Below are 24,199 nucleotides of genomic sequence, written 5' to 3' on the forward strand. Positions count from 1 at the left end.
AGGCAGCAGATTTATCTGCTGGTGCAGCAATTGTTCTGCATTGGCAACGTAGGGCTAGTAGCTGCAGGGGAGATTTGTTGTTGTGGCAGGGACGGATGGGGGACTGAAGTCTCAAATTCAGCTACATCAGTAAAACCTGGGGGCTTGAATGCCAAGCCGGGGTTGCCAACTGACCAGATCACTCTCTATCCTGAACCTATGTCTTTACAAGCCACTGGAACTTGTTAAAATCACTGGGGAAGTCTTTTTGTAGCATGAAGATAGCCAAAGTCATCTACTAATTTGTGAGAGAGGCAGCTACAGGGGCCGTTTTACAAGCAGGCAACCCAACCGTCAACGTATCACTAAGGCATGGAAATCTCCCTGCTACAAAAGCTTTACAGATTCCACAAGCTCTGCTGAACAACGATTTAAAAAAAGAGGTCATTTAACTGAATCAACCTACCAGACTGGACACCATATTTGAAGTCCTAGGATGGAAGGAGGGCACTTTGTTTATTTGAGCATGATTACACTGTTATTTTTTACCTAGTGCCTCATTTGCAAATGGTTGAAAATGAATAATTTCATGTTCAGAACTGGCCAGGCTTGGTTTGCCTTTCCTTCAGAATGGTTTGAATCAGCAGTTTATATTTAAGCTGGCGTAATAGTTGTTCTCGCTCCCCAGGCGATCCTGGGAATGTCCTCTCTGCATGTGGGCAGGTAAGGGACATTTGACACAGAATTTTCAGTGCCCTCAGCAAAACCACAGCTCTGAGGACTCTGTCTGGAACAATACATTGATGCAGAAGGGATGTACTCTGTCCACCATTTATGAGGGCAGCTTCTGTTGAGATGTCTGGAGGTCAGAGAGACCCCCATTAACTACTGACACTTGGTAACTCTTCCCAGTAGAATCAGTGAATGGGGTCCTAGATTTCTCGTTGCTCCAATTCAAACATCCATTTTCTGTTTTGCATTACATGGATAAGTAACCTTAAGCAATGTTTTCCCACGTAGGAACTCATGCAATTCTTTCACAACGCTGATCTGTCCATGCTAGGGATGGGAACGGAATGGGAAAATGATGGTTCATGTTGGTTGGTTTGATTGCCTGAACTGGTGGTTCATTTGGTTCTGGAGGTGAAAAACTCCCTGTGAGTCTTCAGCAGGCTCTCCTCCACCTCACCCTCCAAGTTTGGCAAAGATTGGATTTAGAATGTCTGAGTTATAGCGCCCCAAAGCAGGTGCCCCTAGGAAAGCTCAGTTTCAGCTCTCATGACAATTAACTCTTCTCTTCTTGCTGCAAAGTAGAAGCAGCAGAGTCAGGGTGTCTGCTCCCACAGAGCAGAATGGGAGCTTTGTGATTGGCTCCCAGAGCTGACAATCAAACTATGGCAACTGCTATGGGTGTTTCTAGGACTCTCAGAAGTCACTCCCAGCGTTGCCTAGGAATTGACTGAATCAGCACCAGGCTATCTGGGAAAACAAACAGCAAAAATGAACCAAACGCATCACCAATGAAAAAAGGCAGTTCATTTTCCAGTTCAGGCGTGGCACAAAGCAAACAAACCAGTTCAAAACGAACCAGAAATCTGCCCAATTTGTGCACGAATCATGATTCGTGGATCAGTTTGTGCCCATCCTTAGTCCACACAGAACAGAAGCAGATGCACATTATTGTGTCCTAATAACAAGGCTCTTCCAATGTACCCACTGGGAAAACACTATTATTTTATGACTTGCCCTTTTATGCCACTGCACCTGCAAGCTGAAATGTGACTTCTCCATGGGAAGCTCGAGGAACACCGAGCTCCAAACTATGGGTTACTTAACACCACCAGCCTTTAAATAATTGACTTTGGTTCTATAATGTATCACCCAGAAATATAAACCTGCAAGCTGATAACCTGGTCCAGTCAGAGTTTGTGATCATTTCAAAGCAATGTGAACATGCTGGGGTCAAATGAAGAATGAAAAGTAATCATGGAACTTGCATGACTGATCTATGGAAGGGCAGGACACTCAGGAGAGAAAAAAGATGTCATGTGATGCACTATTAACCTATGGAATTCATGGCCACAGGAGGCAGTGATGGCCACTAGCTCAGATGACTTTAAAAAGGGACTGAACTAATTAACGGAGGTCAGGGTCCGTTAACAGCTATTATGCATAATGCCATATCCTTTCCCTATAGTAATACTTTGAAACGCTAGTTGTAAGTTAAGTAACACTCTGAACACTAGTTCTGAAGGACAGGGACACTGGGACGATATGGCCTCCATGCCCTATTGGTAAGGCCTTTTAGGGATATCTGATTGGTCACAATGAGATGTTGGATTGGATGAATTCTTGGTGTGTTCCAGGAGCACATGCCGTTTCTTTGCTATGTCTAATTTTTTCAGGGATCACAACCCTTAAAACCTGGAGAATGGTTTAAAGACACCATGACCATAACCTGGCAGGGCCTGTTTAACGGTGCACTGTCTTATTCTGCAACTTTTACTGAATCTCCCGAATTGGCAAAACTCTTACTGAAGTTTTGGGAGCAAAATATGAAATGCTACTGCAACTGTGCAATCTCCACTGATCTCAAAAAGGACCCCATTTGGAAATAATTTGGTACCAGAAATGTCTGAGAACTGGTTTCTGTTCCAGGTGGATTCTGCACATAAACAATGACAGGGTGGTATAGAAAAATAAGCCATTTGATATGATAAGCAAATGAAACCACAGAAGGGGTAAAGCAATGGAGGTGTAAAAGTATATCTTATCAGACGAAGGTGTGGCATTCCATGAGAGGGGAGACACTCAACACAGCACCGTCTTCCTTTAGGTGGCGACCATGTCCTTAATGCCACCAAGAGGGGAGGAGGCCTGACCTCCAGAGAGCTGGCAGATGTATTCCTTCAACAGACATATTCAAATGACACAATTGGTCTCTGCACAAATCCAGCCAATGCCTGTTCTTCACTGAAGCATTGCCTCTTGTCCACACTGTGGCCATTCTGCCGAGAGTTCTGTCCCACAAACAGTTCTGAGTGCGGAGCATGCTCAGTAATTTATTAATAAAAGAAACTGAATTTTTGTCTGTGCGTCTGTGTTTTTGTTTTCAAATGCAGTTCATGGCTGGCGATGTGACAGGTAGTTTCCAAAATACCACTAATGGGTAACACCAAAGTCACCTGCATAATACTGTTTTGCAAATCCTTGAGTGTTTTTGTTTTTTCTCCACACGAGGGACTATTTGACACTTCTACTTTTACAAAGGAGGAGAAAGGACTGGATCCTTAGTCCAGGGGTTCCTGCTTTATCCTGATTGCGGTGTTGGGCTGTGGTCTTCTGTCCTCACGACATAACACATATTCACTGAACTGAGACGAATCCACACCACCACCACAGGACGCTGCCACGTTAAATCCCTTCTGGAATAACCGCTCAAGTACCTGCATTGAAACAAACACAGACACACACCGACAATTAATAGTGGGTACCACTGCATGTATGACACACCAATTAATAGTGGGTACCACTGCATGTATGACACACCAATTAATAGTGGGTACCACTGCATGTATGACATTGCCTTAAGCAGGCCTGTAGCTATTGGGGGGTGGAAACCAGCTGCGGGGCCTCTGCCACCACCTCCCCCTTCTCCCCACAACTGAAATCACTTTGGAGGTGCGGCAGAAGCAGCCGTCCGTCTCTAGGAGCGATTTAAAGACTCCGCCGACCAGCTTTAAATCACATGGTGAGTCTGGTGGCTGCTCTTGCTGCCCCTTTTGTGCAATTTTAATTATGGGTGGTGGGATGGGGGTGGGTGAGGCCTTCCCTCCCTGCAGTGGCTTGAAGGCCACTCCTGCCTCCCCCACAATTCAAATCATATGGGAGGGGTGGCAGAAGCAGCCCCAGCCTCCATGCCCAGCTTTGGAAGGCCGGCAGTTGCTTTTGCTGCACCTCCAGAGCGATCCGAATAATGGGGGGAGAGAGGAAGCTACCAAGCCTCATAGGAGGCTGCGGGCCACCCCCTCAGTGATCAAAATCGCTCTGGAGGTGCAGCAAGAGTGGCTGTCGGTCTCTGGGAGCAATTTCAAGACCCTGCTGATCAGCTTTAGATCGCTTGGAGAGGTGGGCAGCTGCTTCTGCTGCACCTCCAGAGCGATTTGAATCATGGAGGGGGTGGCCCGCAGCCTCTTCTGTGGCTTGGTGGCTTCCTCCCCCCCCCCCCAAATTCAGATTGCTCCAGAGGTGGGGCAGAAGCAGCCACCCACTGGAGCGATTTTTAGGTGGGGGGCACTTTTAAAAAATCCAGGTGCCTCCTGAATTTTTAAAAAGTGCCCCCACCTTTAAATTTCTGGCTACGGACCTGGCCTTAAGAGATATTTTGTGTCTCTTTGAGACTGTGGGCACATTTGGAATTTTGAGAACAGGGAGTGGGCACCACTACAGAATGGCTGCCATGGGGACTGGGCCAATCACAAGATGGTTACCATGGAACACTAGGGTCAATTACAAAGCATTCTCCTTTTGATGGAAGCAAAGGTAATACCTCTTGTGTTCTTCAAATTCCTCCTGCTCTAAATGAGTAGGAGAAAAGGCTGGACCGGCTCTTTGCTTTGGGGAAGAAGGAAGTGAGTGCCAAGAAACATACTGATGAGTGCCATGGGTGTCATGTTGATAACCACTGCTTTATGTATTGTTACTGGATGGTATTCTATTATTCCACTCAAATGAGCATGAAGTCTTCCAGCAGAGTAAAGAGTCTTCCTCTGACCGAAGAGACTCGGACAGTCTGTCCTAGGAAGGCACTCTAGGCTGGAGGAAAGCTTGAGACTTGGTTAAATGGTGTGGTACTTTCCCACTGGTCTGAAGATTATATGTAGGACAGCAAAGTTGACAGGCTTGGCCAAAGGATGGGGGTGGACTACCCCAATGCCCCTCAACATAGCCCCTTCATAGGTGATTGTAGCTTGGGATGGCAGGGAATTGGTGGCAGGGAATGGGCTCACAGGATCAAAACAGATCACAGATGGCAGAATCGGAGATGCTGCCTCTCTCTGAAGGCCTGCTGCTTGTCAGAACAGGATACTGCCCTGATTCTATCCCATTTGTATCCTGTCCTTCCCCCAACAGCTTCAAGGCAATGTACATGCTCTCCCATTGAAGCCAGTTTGGTGTAGTGGTTAAGAGAAGTGGACTCTAATCTGGAGAACTGGGTTTGATTCCCTACTCCATTTGCAGCTGCTGGTGTGACCCTGGGTCAGTCACAAGTTCCCTCAGCCCTACCTACCTTACAGGGTGTCTGCTGTGGGGAGGGGGGGAGAGAAAGAAGACTGTAAGCCACTCTGAGTGAAGGGTGGGGTATCTGATCTTCTGTTTTAAAAAAAATCTGATCTTCTGTTTTAAAAGAAATCCTTACACCACCAACAGATTTTGAGCAAATTATTACTACTAGAAATCACTTAATATCCAAAATCTATAACAACAACGTAGAGAGTGTTGATATACTGGTTTACCAATCCAAATGGCACAAAATAATTGGCAAAATACTACCAGAGAATAAATGGAACTCAATCTAGAACAGGGGTGGGGAACAGTGGCTCTCCAGATGTTTTTTTGCCTACAACTCCCAGCAGCCCCAGCCAGCATGGCCAATGGCTGGGGCTGATGGGAGTTGTAGGCAAAAAAACATCTGGAGAGCCACTGTTCCCCACCCCTGATCTAAAACTTGGTGCCATTTACTACTACAGAAATAAGAGTGCAAAGCTTCAAAACACTGCCATTTTGGTATATGACTCCACAGAAGATGGCTCAACTTTCAACAAAAAGCCTCTCCGACTTGCTGGAGGAACTGTGGAGTAATAGACTCTTACCTCCATTGTTGGCTAGAGAATCTACTGTTACAGCCCTTCTGGATAGATATTTTAAAACACATACACAGCATGACTGAAATTACCATCCAATTTTGACTGGAACACATTTTTTTGAATGGTTGGAATGATAAAACATATCTATATATCACACAAGCAACTATTTCGATTCTCCAATATGCAGCAAGAGGTGTAATAACAACACAACAGACAAGCTGAGCAAGCGCACATATTCAGCACTGGTATAAAATTATGGAGCCTATATATTGTGGCTAGAATCACCAACAGATTTTCTGAGGAACAATCTCACATTCCTAAATTAAATTTTGAAATAATTTGTTTCCCAATATTGGAGTATTTGACTGCATAGGAAGAAATGCCTAATGAAATACATAAACTGTGTTTATGGTAGAATTTCAGAATATTGTATTGTGCATATTTCTCTGGTGGATTATCTTTGTTATTGGTATTGCCCATCATTGTATTTAGCAAAGATTTTCAATAAAGATTTTTTATTTGGAAAAAAATCCTTACAGCAACTCTGTGAGGAAGGCTGGGCTGAGAAAGGTCATCCGCTGAATTTCACAGAAGAGATTATTTGAACTCAGGTCTCTTAGGTCCTAGTCTGAGCTCCTATTGCCTCACACTGGCCTGTGGATGCACCACCCATACAATTGAGCTGGTGAGGGAAAAGCAGCTAAAACAGTTAATAGTTCACTTTCCCTGTTCAGCCTAGGCAAACCCAGTACCTGGGAGCTGCTGAGAAAGTATATTTATCAGACACTGGCCTTTTCGTGTACAAGTGAATGGGGATGAGCAGGGCGGGTTTTTTTCTTTCTTTCTTTCTTTCTTTTGGGAGCAGGAACGCACAGGAACGCAGTTCTGGCTGGCTTGGTATCAGGGGGTGTGGCCTAATATGCAAATAAGTTCCTGCTGGGCTTTTTCCACAAAAAGCCCCGTGTGAAACAATGGTGGTGTCAGGGGTGTGGCCTAATATGCAAATGAGTTCCTGCTGGGCTTTTTCTACAAAAAAAAAGCCCTGGGGATAACTCAAAAAGTCAAATGGGTTGAATTAAATCAAAAGCGTTTTCGGCCAAGCATGAGGAAGAGCTTCCGTAGAGTTACAATTTCACACTAGACCTTTAATCCTGGTTTATCTCTGTCCCCAAGATGACATTCTACACTAAAATCATAGAGTTGGTTTCTCTGATTCTATTATTCTAGTGCAGAATGCTAGTTTGGGGACTGGGCTAAACCAGGATTAAAGGTCTAGTGCAAAAATTTAGAGAATTTAGGTGGGCTCTCCTTCTTTGGGGGTTTTTAAGCAGAGGCTAGACGGCCATCTGACATTAATGCGGATTCTATTAGACACTATGAATTTAGACAGATCATGAGAGAGAGGGCAAAAAGGGATGAGCCAGTGCTTGGCTCTTGTGGCCCTTTCTTGTATGCCCAGGGGAATGCTGATCACCACTTTGGAGCCAGGAAGGAATTTTCCTCCAGGCCAGACTGGCCTAGGAACTCTGGAGTGTTTTTGCCTTTCTCTGGCACAGAGCAGGGGTCACTGGGGGAGTAGTTGTGAATTTCCTGCATTGTGCAAGGGGGGTTGGACTAGTGACCTGTGGGGTGCAACTCATTCTCCCATCTCAGAATTCTGCTACCTCATTTCATTCCACAGTTAAACCAGTGCCTACACGAGGTTTTCTTTATGCTCCCTGCACCTTATTTCAGACCATATTATCTAAGCTCTTCTCTTTGCGAGGGACTCTCCAAAACCGTGGTCCCCAAGGTCCAATGGTGTTTAAAAAAAAAGACCCGCAAGAACTTGCTACAATGGCGTGTGATGCACTCCAGTCTTTCAGGATCTCCCAGAATATTATGCAGCGATAATTCTATAACTTATTCCTAAATGACTACAGTGTGATTAAAGTCTTGCTTACAGCAAACCTCTGTAGAAAATCCAAATATTAATCAAACAAACAAGCACTCTGCAGGGCAGTTCAGTGCATTACTGAGTAAAATACTGGCTGGTAGAGATATTGATGCTACCTCTTAAGGAAAAGCAACGTTGGGGCTTCCGTCATAATAAAATGAGGCCATAACTCATTATTAATCTGCCATGCCAGACAGGAAGAAAAGCAGGAACAGCCCACCAGCTCCTTGCCATTTGGGGATATTTACCCCAGTTTCTAAGGGTGACCCATATAATCCGCTTGGGTTTGTCTCTTATAACGAATCAGTGTTTTTTGGACTTTCCTCACAGCACCTTTGTCCCTCTGAATCTACTTGCCCTTTAGCTAGGGTCCATAAATTGAGGCTGGCTTTTGGAATCTGGCCAGAATTCATGCTTGCCTTGACAGGGTTTTGTTTCTATTGATAAGAGCACCTCAGAGGTCCAACACAATGGCAGAGGCAATCCCTGCACCCTTCTTTGCCATGGTGTGGGATGCAAGTTCATTGCTGACATTCCGAGAGGCTTAAAAAGTAGACACACATCTCTGTTTTCTAAGCCCAAGGTAAATTCTCATATGACCTTCAGAATAGCCTGTGGCATGCTCTGGCTATTGCCAGTGTATGCACAGAGAGCTGGATTATGTCCATTATTACAATCACTTAAATATTTGAAGACTACACATGACATTTTTCCTATGTCAGACTCAATTTATTAACAAAAAATAGTCTCACCCCCTTTTGTGCCATGCAGGTAAGATGCGAGCCATTGCCACTGAAAACATCAGGAGAAAGCATCACAGGAAGGTTGATGTGGTCAAGAAACCCTTTGACCAACTGTGAATTTCCTTAGTGCCCCCCACCACCATATTGAGCCTGTGAGCACCTTTGGAATTTTGTGTCGGTAGGTGCCATTACAAAATGGCTACCAAAGGAGGAAAAGCATCAGGACTTTTTTTGTAGCAGGAACTCCTTTGTATATTAGGCTACACCTCCCCCACACGATGTAGCCAATCCTCCTGGAGCTTACAGTAGGCCCTGCAAAAGTCCTGTAAGCTCTTGGAGGATTGGCTAAATCGGGGGCCTGTGGCCTAATATGCAAAGGAGTTCCTGCTACAAAAAAAGCCCTGCCAAGCATAAATACACAAAGTGGAAGGACCACAGGGGATATAAACACAAAAAAAAGAAGTCCAAGGGGGGCTAACGTACTCAGAAAAAGCCAACCAATGGGGGAAATGCAGGAGAAAACCCACAGAGAAGATGACCAAGGAGAAGAATGGGTACTCCACTGCTCTGGTGCTACCCAATCCCCACTGCCTCACGGCTGACCCATAGGTTCTTTTCACAGGATCCTGGATTCTTCTCCAGTGAGCAGTCAGTGGGATCCAGGTGAAAAGCGCCTTTATTTACACAAAGTCACTGGTTCTGCCTTCACAATGTTCCTACTTTTCTGAAGTACATGCAGGGCACCTAGAGCCCGTGGTCACTGTGTGTTAAGGAATCCTGCCCTAAACTGTTGCCCAAATCCAAAAGTGGAAGCAACAGCAGGAAAGTCTACAGGTCAACAGACTTCTTGATAGAACTGGCCTTTGGATTTCTCCCTAACTCTTGCAATAAATAATAGTTTAGCTTCCCTTGAACTTAAGGACATTCAAGAAGCTGGAGGCACGTTTCTTTCTCTTTTGCAAAGCATTCTGAAGATACAACTGCTTTTGAACTGTGCTGACAGCTCAATTTTATCCTGATTTTACTATCTGAATTGGTTTCTGATTGGACTTGGTGCTACCCTGGAACTTTGCTGGAGAAAGGCAGCTCAAAATTGGAATGAATGAATGGGTTCCTGTATCCAGTCCTTCCCCGGCTGGTGTCACAGCAGCTTAGAGACTTTCTGACAATAAGGTTAGAATGCTCTTCTAGAACATGTCAGGCATTCGACGACAACAAAGTGAGCTTTGACTCCTGCAAGCTTTGCTGGTCTTTCTACTGGACTCAAAATTTTGAGTCCACTGGACTCAAAATTTTGTTTTGTTACATCAAGACGAATACAGCTCCCCATCTGAAATGCTCCCACGTTCTGAACCTTTGAATGAGGTGCTATAGCTTTTCAGGCAACCTTCTCTTGCTTTGAAGTTGTTATTATCCTGGAGCTGGGATACCCCTCTAGTCCCACCCCCTTTTGTGCCACATTTCTTCACCAAAAATGATTTTGAAACCTCTAGATTAAAGCAACAGGTCTAGATCCTAAGGAAACAAGTCTAGATAGCAACACCATACCGCTGAAGTGGCTCTTCAAGCATTGCTGTGGAAATATCTACCTTATATCCCTGCCCTCTCACAGCAGTGCCTGAGAATATTATAATGGTTAGCTCCTGTGCAAGTAACATGGATCAGAACCTCTGCAGTCATGTAACTGGGAAACCCACAAGCCAGACATACAATCTCAAGATAAATTCACTGTGAAGACCCCTGCAATGGAACATGGCTGTTTCTCTTTGGCTGATGTCTTGAAGGATAACTAAGAGAGAATTTGGCAGCAAGCGACCCACAACATAGAGGACTGCTGAGGTTCCTTTTGAGAACTCTGCTCACAGAACAAAGGACTTCCTCACTAGAGGAGCCAACCTGCTCTCCCAACCACCACAAAACCCGGGTTCAGCTGCAGAACTAAAAAACCAGAAAGTGAGACTTCAGCTGACATCTTTGTGCTGTTCACCCATGTTGTCAAAAGCTTCACTCGGTAGATAAAACTCTCTCTGTGAGTGTATCTTATTTCTCACTATACATCATTTTGGAGGAAGCTGATTTTTGGCATGGACATGGTTTTCAAGACATATGTGGACAGGGAAGAGAGAAAGCAGAGAAAAGCCCTTCCGCACAAGCCCTCCCTCCCTTCCCAAGGCACTAACTACAGTGTTGGCTTTGGCACATTTTTTTACTATCCTCTTGACTTTCTCCCAAAGCTGCCGTTCTGGCCCCCTGGACCTACAGTATCATCTCATATGGCAGAGAGTATATGCTTTGCCTGAGGAGATTTTAAACCTTTCTGTGAACTCCCCCTCCCTCCCTCAATCCCAAGCCTTGCCTGCCTTCGGTTCTGCAATCCGCTCACGTTTTTGGCAGGCGATCCAGGCCCTCCACTAGCCGCCTTTGGCTCCCAAGACGGGCAAGGCAGAGCCAAGCTTTGATCTGCTCCAGCAGCGTGTTTTAGCCCTGCAAGCGCCGGCTGGCCTTGGGACACTTGCCGTTCAAAGCAGCAAGGAACTGCCAAGCCTTCCCTGACTTCTGCCCTGGCCTGGTATCGTTTCTGCATGCAAGTGTTAGAACCAGAGGGGAAAGGAGGAATGGAGAGCAAAATACGGAAAGGGAAGAGGGAGAAAGAGACATCACCAAGCAGAGGAGGGGGAATCCCCGCCATCATTTAGCTTCTTTTTGGGCCAAAGGCTGCTGTCAAAAGATACACTGGGTCCTGTTGTATGCAAACAGGAGGCTTGAAGGACCACCATGTATAAGGTTCCATTTTACTAGAAGCATGGACAGCCAGAGGAATCACCAAGAAGGCTGCTGTCTCCTTCCCAAGGATCCTTATAATACAGCTGCATTGGCATCTCTATTCTATTTTGCCAGTTCTTTGCAGCACGGTCACCATTTGCTTCGCTTAGTGTGTGAATCTGTAGGAAAAGTTTCCAAATTCGATTCTGACCCATTTTTTTCTTCATTTATACCCCACTGTTTCCCCCAGAGGGAACCCAAAATGGCTTACTTCATTCTCCCCACTTCCATATTATCCTTCCGACAACCCTATGAGGTCACTCAGGCTGAGAGGGGGGGTGTGACTCACTCAAGGCCACCCAGTCAGCTTCCGTGGCAGAGTGGGGATTGGTATCCAAGTCTCCCAGCTGCTAGCCCAGCACTCTAACCACCACACCACACTGACTGTGCCTGGACCAGAATGTAGCTTCACTGATGTGCAGGGAGAAAATGGGGTGCCGACATGCCAACATGTTGCTACATACCCGGCAGATGCTGTCATGATCTGGGAGTCACTGATTCAGTGTGGCTGAGAGTTAAGCCATTGCTGACACAGAGGAGATAATAAAAAGCCTTTATTCTCCAGGAAAGCCAGCCTGATGCCTCTCAAGTAGGGCATGAAATCCACAGCCCTCTCCATGACTGCTTGGCCCCCAGCTCTTGGGATTCAGAGGTATCCTGTGGCTGCTCCATTTAGTTATCACAGTTAACAGCTGTTGGATGAATTCTCTTGCAGCTCCCCTGTTAAGTAATCTAAGGACCTATCTAGGAATTTATTCATTTATACTCCATCTGTCTCCCCAGTGGGGACACAAAGTGGCTCTCATCATTCTCCTCTCTTCCATTTTATCCTTGCATCAATTCTACGATGTAGGTTAAGCTGATACCCTCACTAGCAGTTGCTCTGCCCCTGGTTTCTGCTTTCCTTGCAGCAAGCAACCGATTCCCCACTAGTCGCTGTGCGGCTGCATTTTGACTCACGGCTCCCTCCAATTTCCCCCATGGCGACTTGGGTCTTGCTTAATGGAGATCCAGAAGCTACAAGGGAAATTGGAGGGAGCTGCGAATCAAAATGTTGCCACGCAGTAACAAGTGGGGAATCAGTTGCTTGCTCTTAGGAAAGCAGAAGCCTGGTGGCAGAGCGACTGCTAGCGAGGAATTGGTATGAGAGTGTTTGACTGCCTCAAGATGACCCAGCAAGCTTCCATGGCAGAGTGGAAATTCGAACCTGGCTCACCCAGGTCCTAATTCAGCACTCTGACCACCACACCACACCGGCCACAACAGAGTGGCAGCGAGATATTTGCTAAGAGTCCTATTTTGGAGTAGCTAGGATCCTAATTCAGTGCATGGGAAGAGAAGTCTGAAGCTTTCTACCCCACCATGCCATTTCCTTGGCCTAAAATGTCCTTAGGGAGACTTAGTTGCCCTTTATGCTTACACCTATCAATGGATGGAAGTTTCCCCAAGAGAGGAGACAACAGCTCTCTGGTGCTATTTCTGGCTGGAAAATGATACCTGGTGTGGGTGTGTGGGGGGGGGAGAGAACCTAAAACCCCCTTTCCCTGAGCTCTCTATTTGAGTCTGGTCCCTGTGAGTCTGAGAACTCTAAATATGGAACTCTTCACACATTTCTGGTTTGGAGGAAGCAATTCTGAATGGTTCCTTGTGCAAATGAAGGGCTTCTTTTTGAATTGACTCTTTTGTTCTGACTACCTAGTGGGCAGAAATGGTGGACAGTATTTCAGCCTCTCAGGGGGAAATCCAAATCGAAACCTTAGCCAGGCAATGAAGATACAGCAATAAATTAAACAGACGGCGATTTGTCCCCATCCTTCTACTGATGCTATATGGTGCCCAATGCCTGGGCTGCCCTTGCCTGTGTGGGGCTTGCACATAAGGCCTCTACTGGGTGGCTGCCCCAAACAGCAGCCCTCACAGATACCAGGCTCAGGCTTTTATGCTGAAACAGTCTTGAGGAGCTGCAGCCCCCTTCCCTGGGCACATGTCATATAAGAAATGGGCCTCAAATAAGGTAGAGTGACGGAGAGTCCAATGGTGCAGCAAAGCACTCTCCTGGCAATGCATCTGTTTTCTTCTTCCAGGGTGTACATTCGTGGTATAGCTGCACAGGAGTGCAGAAGGAACAGAGCCTCCTAGGAGTCCTAGGCTTGGATGACTGGGCTAAAACCCCCTAGGAGTCCTAGGTTGGAAAACTGGGATAAACCCAATAAAAATGAATTTTAACAGGGATAAATGTGAAGTTTTGCATTTAGGTAGGAAAAATCAATGCAGGGTTATAGGATGGGGGCGACTTGTCTTAGCAATAGTATGTGCAAAAAGGATCTAGGGTCTTAGTGGATCATACGCTGAACATGAGTCAACAGTGTGATGCGGTGGCTAAAAAGGCAAATACAATTTTGGGCTGTATCAACAGAAGTATAGTGTCCAGATCACATAAAGTGCTGGTATCGCTTTGCTCTGCTCTGGTAAGACCTCACCTGGAGTACTGTGTTCAGTTTTGGGCACCACATTTTAAGAAGGATATAGACAAGCTGGAACAGGTCCAGAGGAGGGCGACAAAGATAGTGAGGGGTCTAGAGACCAAGTCCTATGAAGAAAAGTTGAAGGAGTTGGAGATGTTTAGCTTGGAGAGGAGGCGGCTGAGAGGTGATATGATCACCATCTTCAAGTACTTGAAGGGCTGTCATCTAAAGGATGGTGTGGAATTGTTTTCTGTGGCCCCAGAAGGTAGGACCAGAACTAATGGGTTGAGATTAAATCAAAAGAGTTTCCGGCTCAACATTAGGAAGAACTTCCTGACAATTAAAGTGATTCCTCAGTGGAACAGACTTCCTTGGGAGGTGGTGGGCTCTCCTTCCTTGGAAGTTTTTACAGAGGCTAGATGGCCATCTGACAGCGATGAAGATCATGTGAATTTAGGGGAAGGTATTTGTGAGTTTCCTGCATCTTGCAGGGGGTTGACTAGATGACCCTGGAGGTCCCTTCCAACTCTATGATTCTATGAGGCCTTTTAAGCCATCCTGCCCAACCCCCAGCCCATTGCTGATCCACAGCTAGAACATTCCCAACAGACAGGCACCCAGCATCCACTGGAAGATTTCCACTGAGAGAGAGAGAGTCCCCCTTCCTTGCACCGGAAACAGCTCATTTTCGAACCACTGTTACTATTTGCAAGTTTCCCCTGATGTTCGCTATCTTTGGATCTACCCTTCTGTAAATTAAACCCGTCACATCTAGGGCCAAACTGCATGTTCTGGTTCCCCTCCCCCAGCCGCACTGCACAGCGAATGTACAAATGGCTTTAAAAATAAAAGAGAGCCCAAATGAACTTGGTATGCCGCCATGGGGTGGAGGAAAGACTCCTGCCTCCCTCCAAGCTGTTCTTCTGTGGCAAACTTTTACTGTTCCACATGGAATATTCTGCACATGTACAGTGGTGAAAATAGGGACACCCTCAGTACTGTTCTGGTGCAGGAAAACAGGATGGGGAGTGGGCAGGAGTCTTTCCTCACCCCGCAGTCGTGTTCTGAGCCCATTTATGCTCTCCTTTATTTTTTAAAAAGCCCTTTCTCACAGCTGCTGCTTGGCTTCAGGGAGCCCAACCTGAGTCTAGAGAACCTGGCCCCATTATCATTAAAAACATTAATGTGTAGTTTGGCCCGTCTTGCCCTCTGGAGCAGCAGGGAGTGCATCTTCCACCCTTTCAGGTATTTGAAAAGAGCAATCGCATCAGCAGAACTGCTCTGGAGTGACTTTCTCTTCTCTTGCGTTCACCGTGATCTCACAGCCCGTTCTTTGATTACGTCGCTGAACACTGTGCAATCCCCAAGTCTCAAGCAGGGCACTGGTTTCCCGAGAAGGCAGAAAAGAAGAACGAAGATGAGCCCACAAGCCAAGAGAAGGAAGCTGACGTTCAATTCAGGGCTTTTTCTTTGACTGAGCCAGCGATATAAAAACATACAAGCCAGGCAGACAGGATCTTTTTAAAGCCTGGCATGCAGAACAAAGCGCTTCACTGAGCTACAAACGCGCCCGGAGGACTTGGCTGCAGGCTTTCACCAACCGCTAAGAGGGGGGAAAAGCAAAAAGGAAACCAGACCTCATCAATTTTTCCAAGGCCGAATCAATCCTAAAGAGGCACCCTGCCCTATCGGCGAGGGAACTGGGTAGCGAGGAAGACAGCAGTCAAGCTTTGCATGGGAAGCTGTTCATGTTTGCACTGGAAGAGGAACAGGAGGTCAGAACTAGGAGTGGGGCAGGGTTGTCAAATGGGTTTGGCTGCTCAAGGACAGCCACGTCAATCACAGCAGGATGCTCCGCCCCTAAGAGCAGCCATCACACTGAGTCTTGGGGGCGGGGCACAGCTGAATGTCTGGCAGAGGAAGCTATCCCTCTCTGGTCTCATCTATTCAGGCAGAGGTCCTTCGAAAGGGCCACTGTTTCACCTCCCCCACCCTTCTCATCCTTAATTCCTCTCCTTACTGGTGGCCAAGGAAGGGAAGTAATGTTTTTGCCTGGTTTTTCAACTTTGTTCAGCATCCTCAATGTGCTATTGCAATAGAAACTTGTGTACATCAGGCAGATATTCAGTGGGGTGAGTGGGTTAGGGCAGCTGCTGACCTCCCGTTGGCACCTCCGAGTATCCAGATTAGTCGAGGAATCTCGAATAGTTGAACACCTGCAGGTCTGGCTCTCGTCCTGTTTGCCAGTTGCGAGAACAGAGCCAACTCTTCAACATACTGTTTGTTGACCTGTCGAGGCTGTTCAGCGAGTTGCTTTACTGTATTCCTTCCTAAAAGTGCAATCACCTTTTCATGCATGCACATTCCCACACAGCCCCAAATCCCTCACCCTGTATTTGCTGCTCCACTGGGCAGACAGCCACTGAAACCAGCAGTCACAAATCATAAACAGAAATGCTGAGTTTGTAAAGGAAATCCTACCAGTTGGGGTTCATCTGAGTAATCCTTAGCAACGCTAATGGCTGCCAATCTGTTTGGATCGGCAGTCTTATCGTGCATGTGCAGTTTTGTAAAAACCCAGTGCAGCACTGACTCTGTCAGGCCTTTAAGTGCCAAACCCAAAAGACTCAATGATCACTTCTGATCATCAACTTCCAGTTGCGTTAAGAGACTTTGTTTGTTGAATGTGTTTGATGCAAAATTTGCAGCATGCCTATCAGTAAATGAGATGGGTAACTTTAACAGAACCACCCCTGAGATGGCTGGCAAAGTGTAGCCAGCTGCAATTTACATTGCTTTCATCTTCCTCAAGTTCTACCTGTGGAAGATCTGCCAGGCTTTGAACTGCCAACTGTTTTGGTGCTCCTGGTGGTGGAGCAGCACAGTTACCTGAGCAAGACTCCACTTCCCCAAAAGCTCATTAGCTTCTCTTGACCTGGCTGCAAAGACTTCAGGATCAGGTCTGGATCCCTGCCTGAGCAAGCCCACCTATTCTTGAGCTCGAGGGCTTATATTACCTGTGCACCCAGACTTCCCACTTCCTGCTCCTCTCCTGACACAGGTCCACCTGAAACAAGCTTGTTACATCTGGACTAACTTGTGATTGCATTTGACTACTCTTGACTACAGCTTGCTGGGGTAAAGTGTAGATGACTGGGGAAGGCAATGGCAAACCACCCCGTAAAAATCTGTCATGAAAACATTGTGATGCGATGTCACCCCAGTTTGAAAAACAACTGGTGCTTGAACAGAGGACTACTTTTACCTTTACAATGTCAGCTGCAGGTCACCCAAACGAGACTGCTTACCCGTTATCCAGATTTTGTCTCTCTCCAGGCTCTCTCTTAGTGCACCTCCAACACTGTTCAATCCTCTACCTAGCTCTTCCACTATGAGTTGTGCTTCAATTCCCAGAGCCTATGCTGCCTTCTGCCCAGCACTCCCAATCCAGAAGAGTGTCATCATGCCTTGGGTGCTCAGAAGCAGGCTGTTCCAGAAAGCGATGACCTCTTGACACTCGTCTCTGAATGGAGCTGTCCATTACTCTGCCCTGCTCTCATGGCAACCGCTAGCACGCTGTTCACTCCGGTTTTTTTTGGGGGGGGGGGGGATACAGGCTTGGTAAATGTCGTTGAGAATAAGTCTGTGCTGCAGCAAAGATCCACGAAGGTTTCTTTGCACGCAACCTGCTGTAGACAGGGGAGCAAAAAGTGCACTCAAATTTGGTCCCCACATCTGCTTCTGTATAAAACGGCACAAATGGCACCTGGGCATGGGAAAGGCGAGGCAAAGAACATGTGAGTTCCCTGACCAATATTCAATTGTACAACTTTGGGAAAGGAAAGAAAAGGTCCCCTGTGCAAGCACCAGTCCTTTCCGACTCTGGGATGACGTTGCTTTCACAACATTTTCACGGCAGACTTTTAAACGGGGTGATTTGCCATTGCCTTCCCCAGTCATCTACGCTTTCCCCCCAGCAAGCTGGGTACTCATTTTACCGACTTCGGAAGGATGGAAGGCTGAGTCAACCTCAAGCCAGCTACCTGAAAACCCAGCTTCTGCTGGGGATTGAACTCAGGTCATGAGCAGAGCTTAGCACTACAGTTCTGCAGCTTTAACACTCTGTGCCATGGGGCTCTTTGGAGCACACTGTAATTTCCCTCAGACACGGCACAAAAGCGCTGGTTAGTTACATGACAGGGCAAGTCCTCCAGACAGCAATGCAATCTTTACCTGGGATGAATTTCATTTGCATTTTCCAGGGAAATTAACAAACATGGTCTTAATGAGAGGATTCAAGCACTGCAAGAATTCACAGCTTTTTCTTTGTATTAGGTCCTGGGAACAGGCATGTGAAAAGGCATGAAAATATTACGGCTTTTCTTTTCAGCTGCTTCTGCACTTCACCTTCCAAGAAGCTCTGGGAAACATCCGGGATCATCCCATGTTAGGCTGTCAAGAAGCCCGTGGGGTAGATTACCTTACAATCTACTGTCTCACAGGGTCACTAACTGTGCCATCCTAACTAGAGCTGCGCCCGTCTAAGCCCATAAAAGTCCTCAGGCTTAGAAAGGTGTAACCCTGTTGAGGATTACACAGCTAAGGAGAACTGCGACTGAGAAAGCAGGGACCTGAACCCAGGTCTCTGGCCTCCCAAGTTCAACTCTTCATCCTCTCTTCCACACAACGGAGCAGATCCCGTAGACAGATTCTGCTAGCTGAGGTGCTCCAGTTTGGTGAAAGAAGCTTTCCCCAACATGTGAGGCTCTTGAAACAAGGAAGGGCATCTGCCACTAAAGAGCATTCACTATTAGGGTAGATCTGTGGGGTCCAACCACAACCCTTGGATGGCAGATATAAGAATCCACTTCAGATAACTTCCCTCAACACCTGGGCTGACATTCCTTGTTCTTTTAGGGTATTTTCCACACAGACCCCTAACAAAAACAACTCGTAATTCAGAAACATGAAATATTCCCTAAGGCAACAACCTGACTGAACACACCTGCCCAGGGAACTCTGGGAGTGAATTTTAGAGATTTAGTTCACTTCAGTGGAGACTTTGGTATATGACTGCAAAGTTCTTAGTTTTGGCTGTAATGCGTTCAAGTTTTATCCCCTTAAGCAGGGGTGTCGAACTCATTCAGGCCCGTAGCTATGTGGAGGCCTGTGGGGGCACAGCCCCTGACTTCTGGGCGAGGCCCCCTGACTGTAGTCTCCGGGGCTCTTCCATGGTTCTCAGGGCTGCCATTGGCCCCGTGAGCGATTTGGCAGGCCAGGGGCAGAAGCAGTCTCAGCCTCCCGCTGGAGTTAAAGGGCCTGTGGATCAGCCTTTTTTGCAGGCCCTTTAACTCCTGGGGGGAACTGGGGGCTGCTTTTGCTGCAGGCTCTGCCCGCTGTTTTAGTGGCAGGGAAGGAAAGGAGGGTGGTGACCAGAGTGACAGGGAGGGAAGAGAAGGGTCTTCTCTTCCTTCCCTGCTGCTCCTGCCACTGCCCTCTGTTCCCCATCATTAAAATAGCCTGTGCTGCCGGGGCAGAAGCAGTCCCCCACCTCCCAGCGCAGTTAAAGGGCCCGAAGATCAGCTGTTTTGCGGGCCCTTTAACTAGTCTCCAGCCCTGCACACTATTTTAATGGTGGGGAAGGGAGGGAGGGTGGTGGTGGGGAAAGCAGTAGGGAGAAGAGGGAAGCTCTTCCTTGCCTGCCCCTCACCACCACCCTCACTTCCCTGCAATTAAAATAGTGTGCTGGGCTGGAGGCAGAAGCAGCCCCAACCCCCCTGCTAGTTAAAGGACCCATGAAACAACTGATCATCCGGCCCTTTAACTAGCAGGGGGGAGGTGGGGGGGCTGCTTCTGCCCCCATCGCCGGTTTCTTTTGGCCTCTTTCCCTCCCTCCCAGCTCTGATCGCAGCCGCTTCTCCCCCCTTCTTCCTCTTCCTTCCAGCCCCAATCGCCGACTTCTCCTGACCTCTTCCCCTCCCTCCCAGCCCTGATCACCTCCGCTTCTCCCCGCCTGCTTTCCCTCCCTCCCAGCCCCTATTGCGGCCACTTCTCCTGGCCTCTGCTGCTTGCCTCCCCCCTTCCCACAAGTAGCCCCGTGCCTGCTGCCTACTTGTGAGTAGCCCCACACCTGCTGCCTATTCACGGGGCTACTCGCAAGTAGATGGTAATTCTGGTGACTGGAGCAGAGAGAAAGAGCAACTAGAGGGAAGGTCGTGTGGGGCGCTGGGGGGCATCAGTGCCCCCCCCAAATGTAAATGCCCCCCGACCTTCCAAATCCTGGCTGCGGCCCTGAACTCATTTGATATAAGGGCTGGATCTTCACCTCATTGGGCCAGGCCATGTGTGTCATAAAATGTAATGCCAGATAGGGGAGATATAAATTTTATAAAAGACACAGACAAACACACACACAGCCTAATCCACCTCACTAGCTTGTTAAACATCAGCCAAGAGAGACTTGGCTCAGTAGCTCTGCTGTGCAATTGAGAGAACCTGGCAAAGCTAGCTCTTCTTCCAGCACTTCCTCCTCAAGGGAGGAGCTTTGCTCTGTAGCTCCTGTGCGATTGAGCAAGCCTGGCAAAGCAAGTTGTGACGCAGAAGGAAGCAAGAGAGGGAGAAGGAAGTAGATGACAGTGAGTTGCTCACAGGCATGATAGGCCTAATGTGGCCCTCGGGTTGTATGTTTGACACCCCTGCCCTAGAGATTGTTCTTTAAATTTCCACAGATGTGAGAGCAGACTTTCAGCCCACCTAGAATTGCCAGCATTTTCAAGGATTTCGCGACAGGAGGTGGTGACCAGAAGAAACCTGATTCACCATCCAGTCTCAAGTGGAAGATTTGGGGTTCCCTCAGTGACAGCAGAGTGGGAGGCAGGCAGATTTCAGTCATGAGGTATGATTAGGAAGTTGGCTTATTAGAACTCAGGGTCACCCTATAAAACGGGTTGGCAGTGGATTCAAGAGAGGAAGAAGCACTCAGTCTGCATGTACCAGAGCTTTACATGGGTGGTTAAGCTACACATTGGCCCTCTTCATACAACATGTGTCAGGAGGCCCGTATCCTCTGCTCCCAATTATGCACAGTTAGGAGGCTCTTGGTAATGTATAACTGTCACATCTGAAAAGGACTCCTGATGTAAAGCAGGGGTCCTTGACTTCTTTGAGCCCGTGAGCACCTTTGGAATTCTGACACAGGGTGGTGGTGGGCCCAGCTACAAAATGGCTGCCAAAAGAGGCACAGCCAAGTGCCAAATGTCAGGGAATAAGGCCATGCATAACTCCAACGGTAACTTTTCAACATTTCAGGCAGAAGCTGTTTAACAGGATGCCTTTTAAAATCAACGTATTGCATGAAAATATTTTCTTGCACGCACCTTTTAGATCCTTGTGCTATGTGGCAGCTGCTGCCCAAAGCAATTGCTTTTTGAATCAGCACAGCCAAGTAAGATCTGCAATGGCCAATGAGAAGCCAGCTGGGCAAAAGCCCCACCTGGCCCTGCCTACTTTTTCAGAATACTCAGTGAGCACCAGGAAAGACGTCAGCAGGTACCTTGGTGCCCACAAACACCATATTGGGGACCCCTCATATAAAGGGAAAGACTTCAGTCAGCTGAAGAAGAAGACCATAGATTTATACCCTGCCCTAAAACTGCAGTACTGCAGTCCTAAGCTCTGCTCACGATCTGAGTTCGATCCACGGTGGAAGCTGGGTTTTCAGGTAGCTGGCTTGAAGTTGACTCAGCCTTCCATCCTTCCAAGGTCAGTAAAACGAGTACCCAGCTTGCTGGGGGGAAAGTGTAGATGACTGGGGAAGACAATGGCAAACCACCCCATAAAAAGTCTGCTGTGAAAACGTGAAAGCAACATCACCTCAGAGTCGGAAATGACTGGTGCTTGCACAGGGGACCTTTCCTTTCCCTTCTCTCTGAATCAGAGCTTACAATCTCCTTTACCTTCCTCCCCCACAACAGACACCCTGTGAAGTAGGTGGGGCTGAGAGAGCTCTCACAGCAGCTGCCCTTTCAAGGACAACTCCTGTGGCTAACCCAAGACCATTCCAGCAGCTGCAAGTGGAGGAGCAGGAAATCAAACCTGGTTCTCCCAGATAAGAGTCCACGCACTTAACCACTACACCAAACTGACCCAACCATCTTCCCAAATAGGCTGGATGTGAGCTTCTTGCATTACAGAGAACTCTTCCTTCAAGCGCATGTGTCCAAAGTTGAACTTCCTCCACCATAGCTTCACTTGCTTCTTTTGCTACTGACTCCTCTTTCATTTCTAACTGAGGCCTGCTAACTCTCCAGCAGCCATTCTAGCAAAGGTTTTCACTGCCTCCTTCTCAGAGAGGTGAAAGTTTCCAGTAGTCTCTGTCACATGGCCCAAGGTGGGCAATTCCTTGCAGTCACGCTTGCAGCTACACTTCCCACATGACAAAAATAATAATAATAATAATAAAATAAAATCCAGGTTGCTTTGGTCCCCGCTAATTAGCAAATGGCAGCCGAGACGACTCAGCACCCAGGCCTTCTGTGGGGTGACCCTCCAGGCCTCTCACTCTCTCTCCTGTGGGAAAACTCGTTTGGAGCAGCATTTCCCCCAAAGGGCAAACAGACATCTCTTGCTCCTTCCCACATCTCATCTCTGCCTGGTTATCTTCCTTCGTTTCATATGTTTAATTTTAAAGCTTAGGAGAAAAAAAAAAGCCCCAACCCTGCCAACCCCCATAAAACCCCTTTGAGTATAAAGTGGAACACATTTTTGTTTAAAATACTCTGGGCAATTTTTATAGAACATCCTCTTGGAAAAAGAAAAAAAAATGCAGGATCATTTTTTTTTTTTAAAGTCCATCCCGCAGGCTCTATCATTTAATTATGAGTGGGACATAAATTATGCATTTACACATTGTTGCATTTTCTATAAAGTGGCATAGAGAAGGGTGCTTTTTTTTTTTTTGTAGTTTTCCTGCTCTTTTTCCTCCTAAGGGCAATTTCGAAGGGAACAAAGACCTGCGGGGTATGGCGTTGATGAAAAAAATTAGCATTTGTCAGCCTAACAACATTATGAGATCAGCATGGCGCTAACGTACACAAAATCTGAATGTATTCCCCCCCCCCCCGCTTAGGGTGAAAAGGAAAAAAACAGCCCCCCCTCCCCAAATACCACCATCTCACTAGGCAGAAAATGTCTCTTTGCAGTTTAAGCACGAGACAGAGGTAATTGGGCAGAAGGGACTCATTTGCATACAACCAAACGTGAAATAAGAGGCAAGTCGTCAAGTGCCTGGGAACAGTAATAAAAAAGCACCCATTACCTGCACGGAATTCAATCGACAGTATCCATTCAAAGGAAACCTAATGACGTGGGTGGGGTCCTGGTTCCAGCCAGCATTGACGGAATTGCACATCACGTCGCCCGTCTCCGGGAAGATCTCTTCAATGAGCGCTTTCTCCCCGCTCAGTGCGATCCTCTCCCCAAGATCCGGTGTCACCCTTACAACCAAGCAGTCACACGGCTGAAAATGCTTCCTTTGTTCCTTCTCTTGTTTCCACCGCTCCAGCTCCTTGATCATCGGCTGCAGCTGGTAGTACTTGGCTTCTTCATATAAAAGATTAAAGTCCTTCCGTGGAGAAAAAAAAGTGAGAAAGGAAAAACGGTTTAGAAATGCTTATGGGCCTCTGTCAAAGTCTGTTATTCCTGCTGACCTACATTCGGCACGAGGCAACAGGTAGGCAAACACCCAAAGAATCCAATGTGCTTCAGTCCCTCACACTTTGCCAAGCCTTGTCATCATTGTTAATTTTGCTCTAGCAGGCCTGGATGGTGTGATGCCTGTGTGTTGCATGACCCTCCGTGTCTGTTTTATTACTCTCATTTTTCTTTTGCCGTCAAGTCACAGCTGACTTATGGCGACCCTGTTCAGAGATGGTTTGCCGTTGCCTGCTTCTGCTATCCTGGTCTCCCATCCAAATATCAACCCGGGCTGACCCTGCTTAGCTTCCAAGATCTAATGAGACAGGGCTAGCCTGGGCTATCTGGATAGAAAAACAAAATAGTGCATCATAAACAGAACTGGGCAATGGAAGAAGTAGTGCAGGACTCACCTGTCCTGGCAAGCACTAGAAATGAAGGTTACAAAGGGTAGGATGTTTGCAAAGAGGGAATTACTGCAGGTGGCACTTGTCCTGCTGCAATGAGAGCTGCCCTCTTTTGCACAACTGTTAAAAAGACAGGAGCCTGATGCTGCATACCATTTAGCAGCCTCACTGAGGACCCTTCTACTCTGTCTACTCTGATTGGCAGTGAATTTCCAGGATCTCAGGTCTTCCACATCATTTACTATCTGGTCTTTTTAACTAGGTACACAGGGGATCGAGCCTGCAA

At 47.2% G+C, this 24,199-nt stretch overlaps 1 protein-coding gene across 2 annotated transcripts in view; it reads right to left on the minus strand.

Annotated features, from left to right (window-relative positions):
* Positions 1 to 2,720: 2,720 nt before the first annotated feature.
* Positions 2,721 to 24,199, minus strand: part of KCTD15 (potassium channel tetramerization domain containing 15) — an 84,653-nt gene continuing 63,174 nt past the window's right edge. For both annotated transcript variants that reach the window (XM_060254293.1, XM_060254292.1), the window contains exons 4-5: positions 23,130 to 23,435; positions 2,721 to 3,425 (exon numbers count right to left, since the gene is read on the minus strand). In XM_060254293.1, the coding sequence (XP_060110276.1) occupies positions 3,270 to 3,425; positions 23,130 to 23,435 (462 nt within the window). In that variant the 3' untranslated portion in view covers positions 2,721 to 3,269. The remainder of the gene's footprint in view (positions 3,426 to 23,129; positions 23,436 to 24,199) is intronic.

The sequence above is a fragment of the Heteronotia binoei genome, chromosome 14, assembly GCF_032191835.1.
Source record: "Heteronotia binoei isolate CCM8104 ecotype False Entrance Well chromosome 14, APGP_CSIRO_Hbin_v1, whole genome shotgun sequence".
Lineage (NCBI taxonomy): Eukaryota > Metazoa > Chordata > Lepidosauria > Squamata > Gekkonidae > Heteronotia > Heteronotia binoei.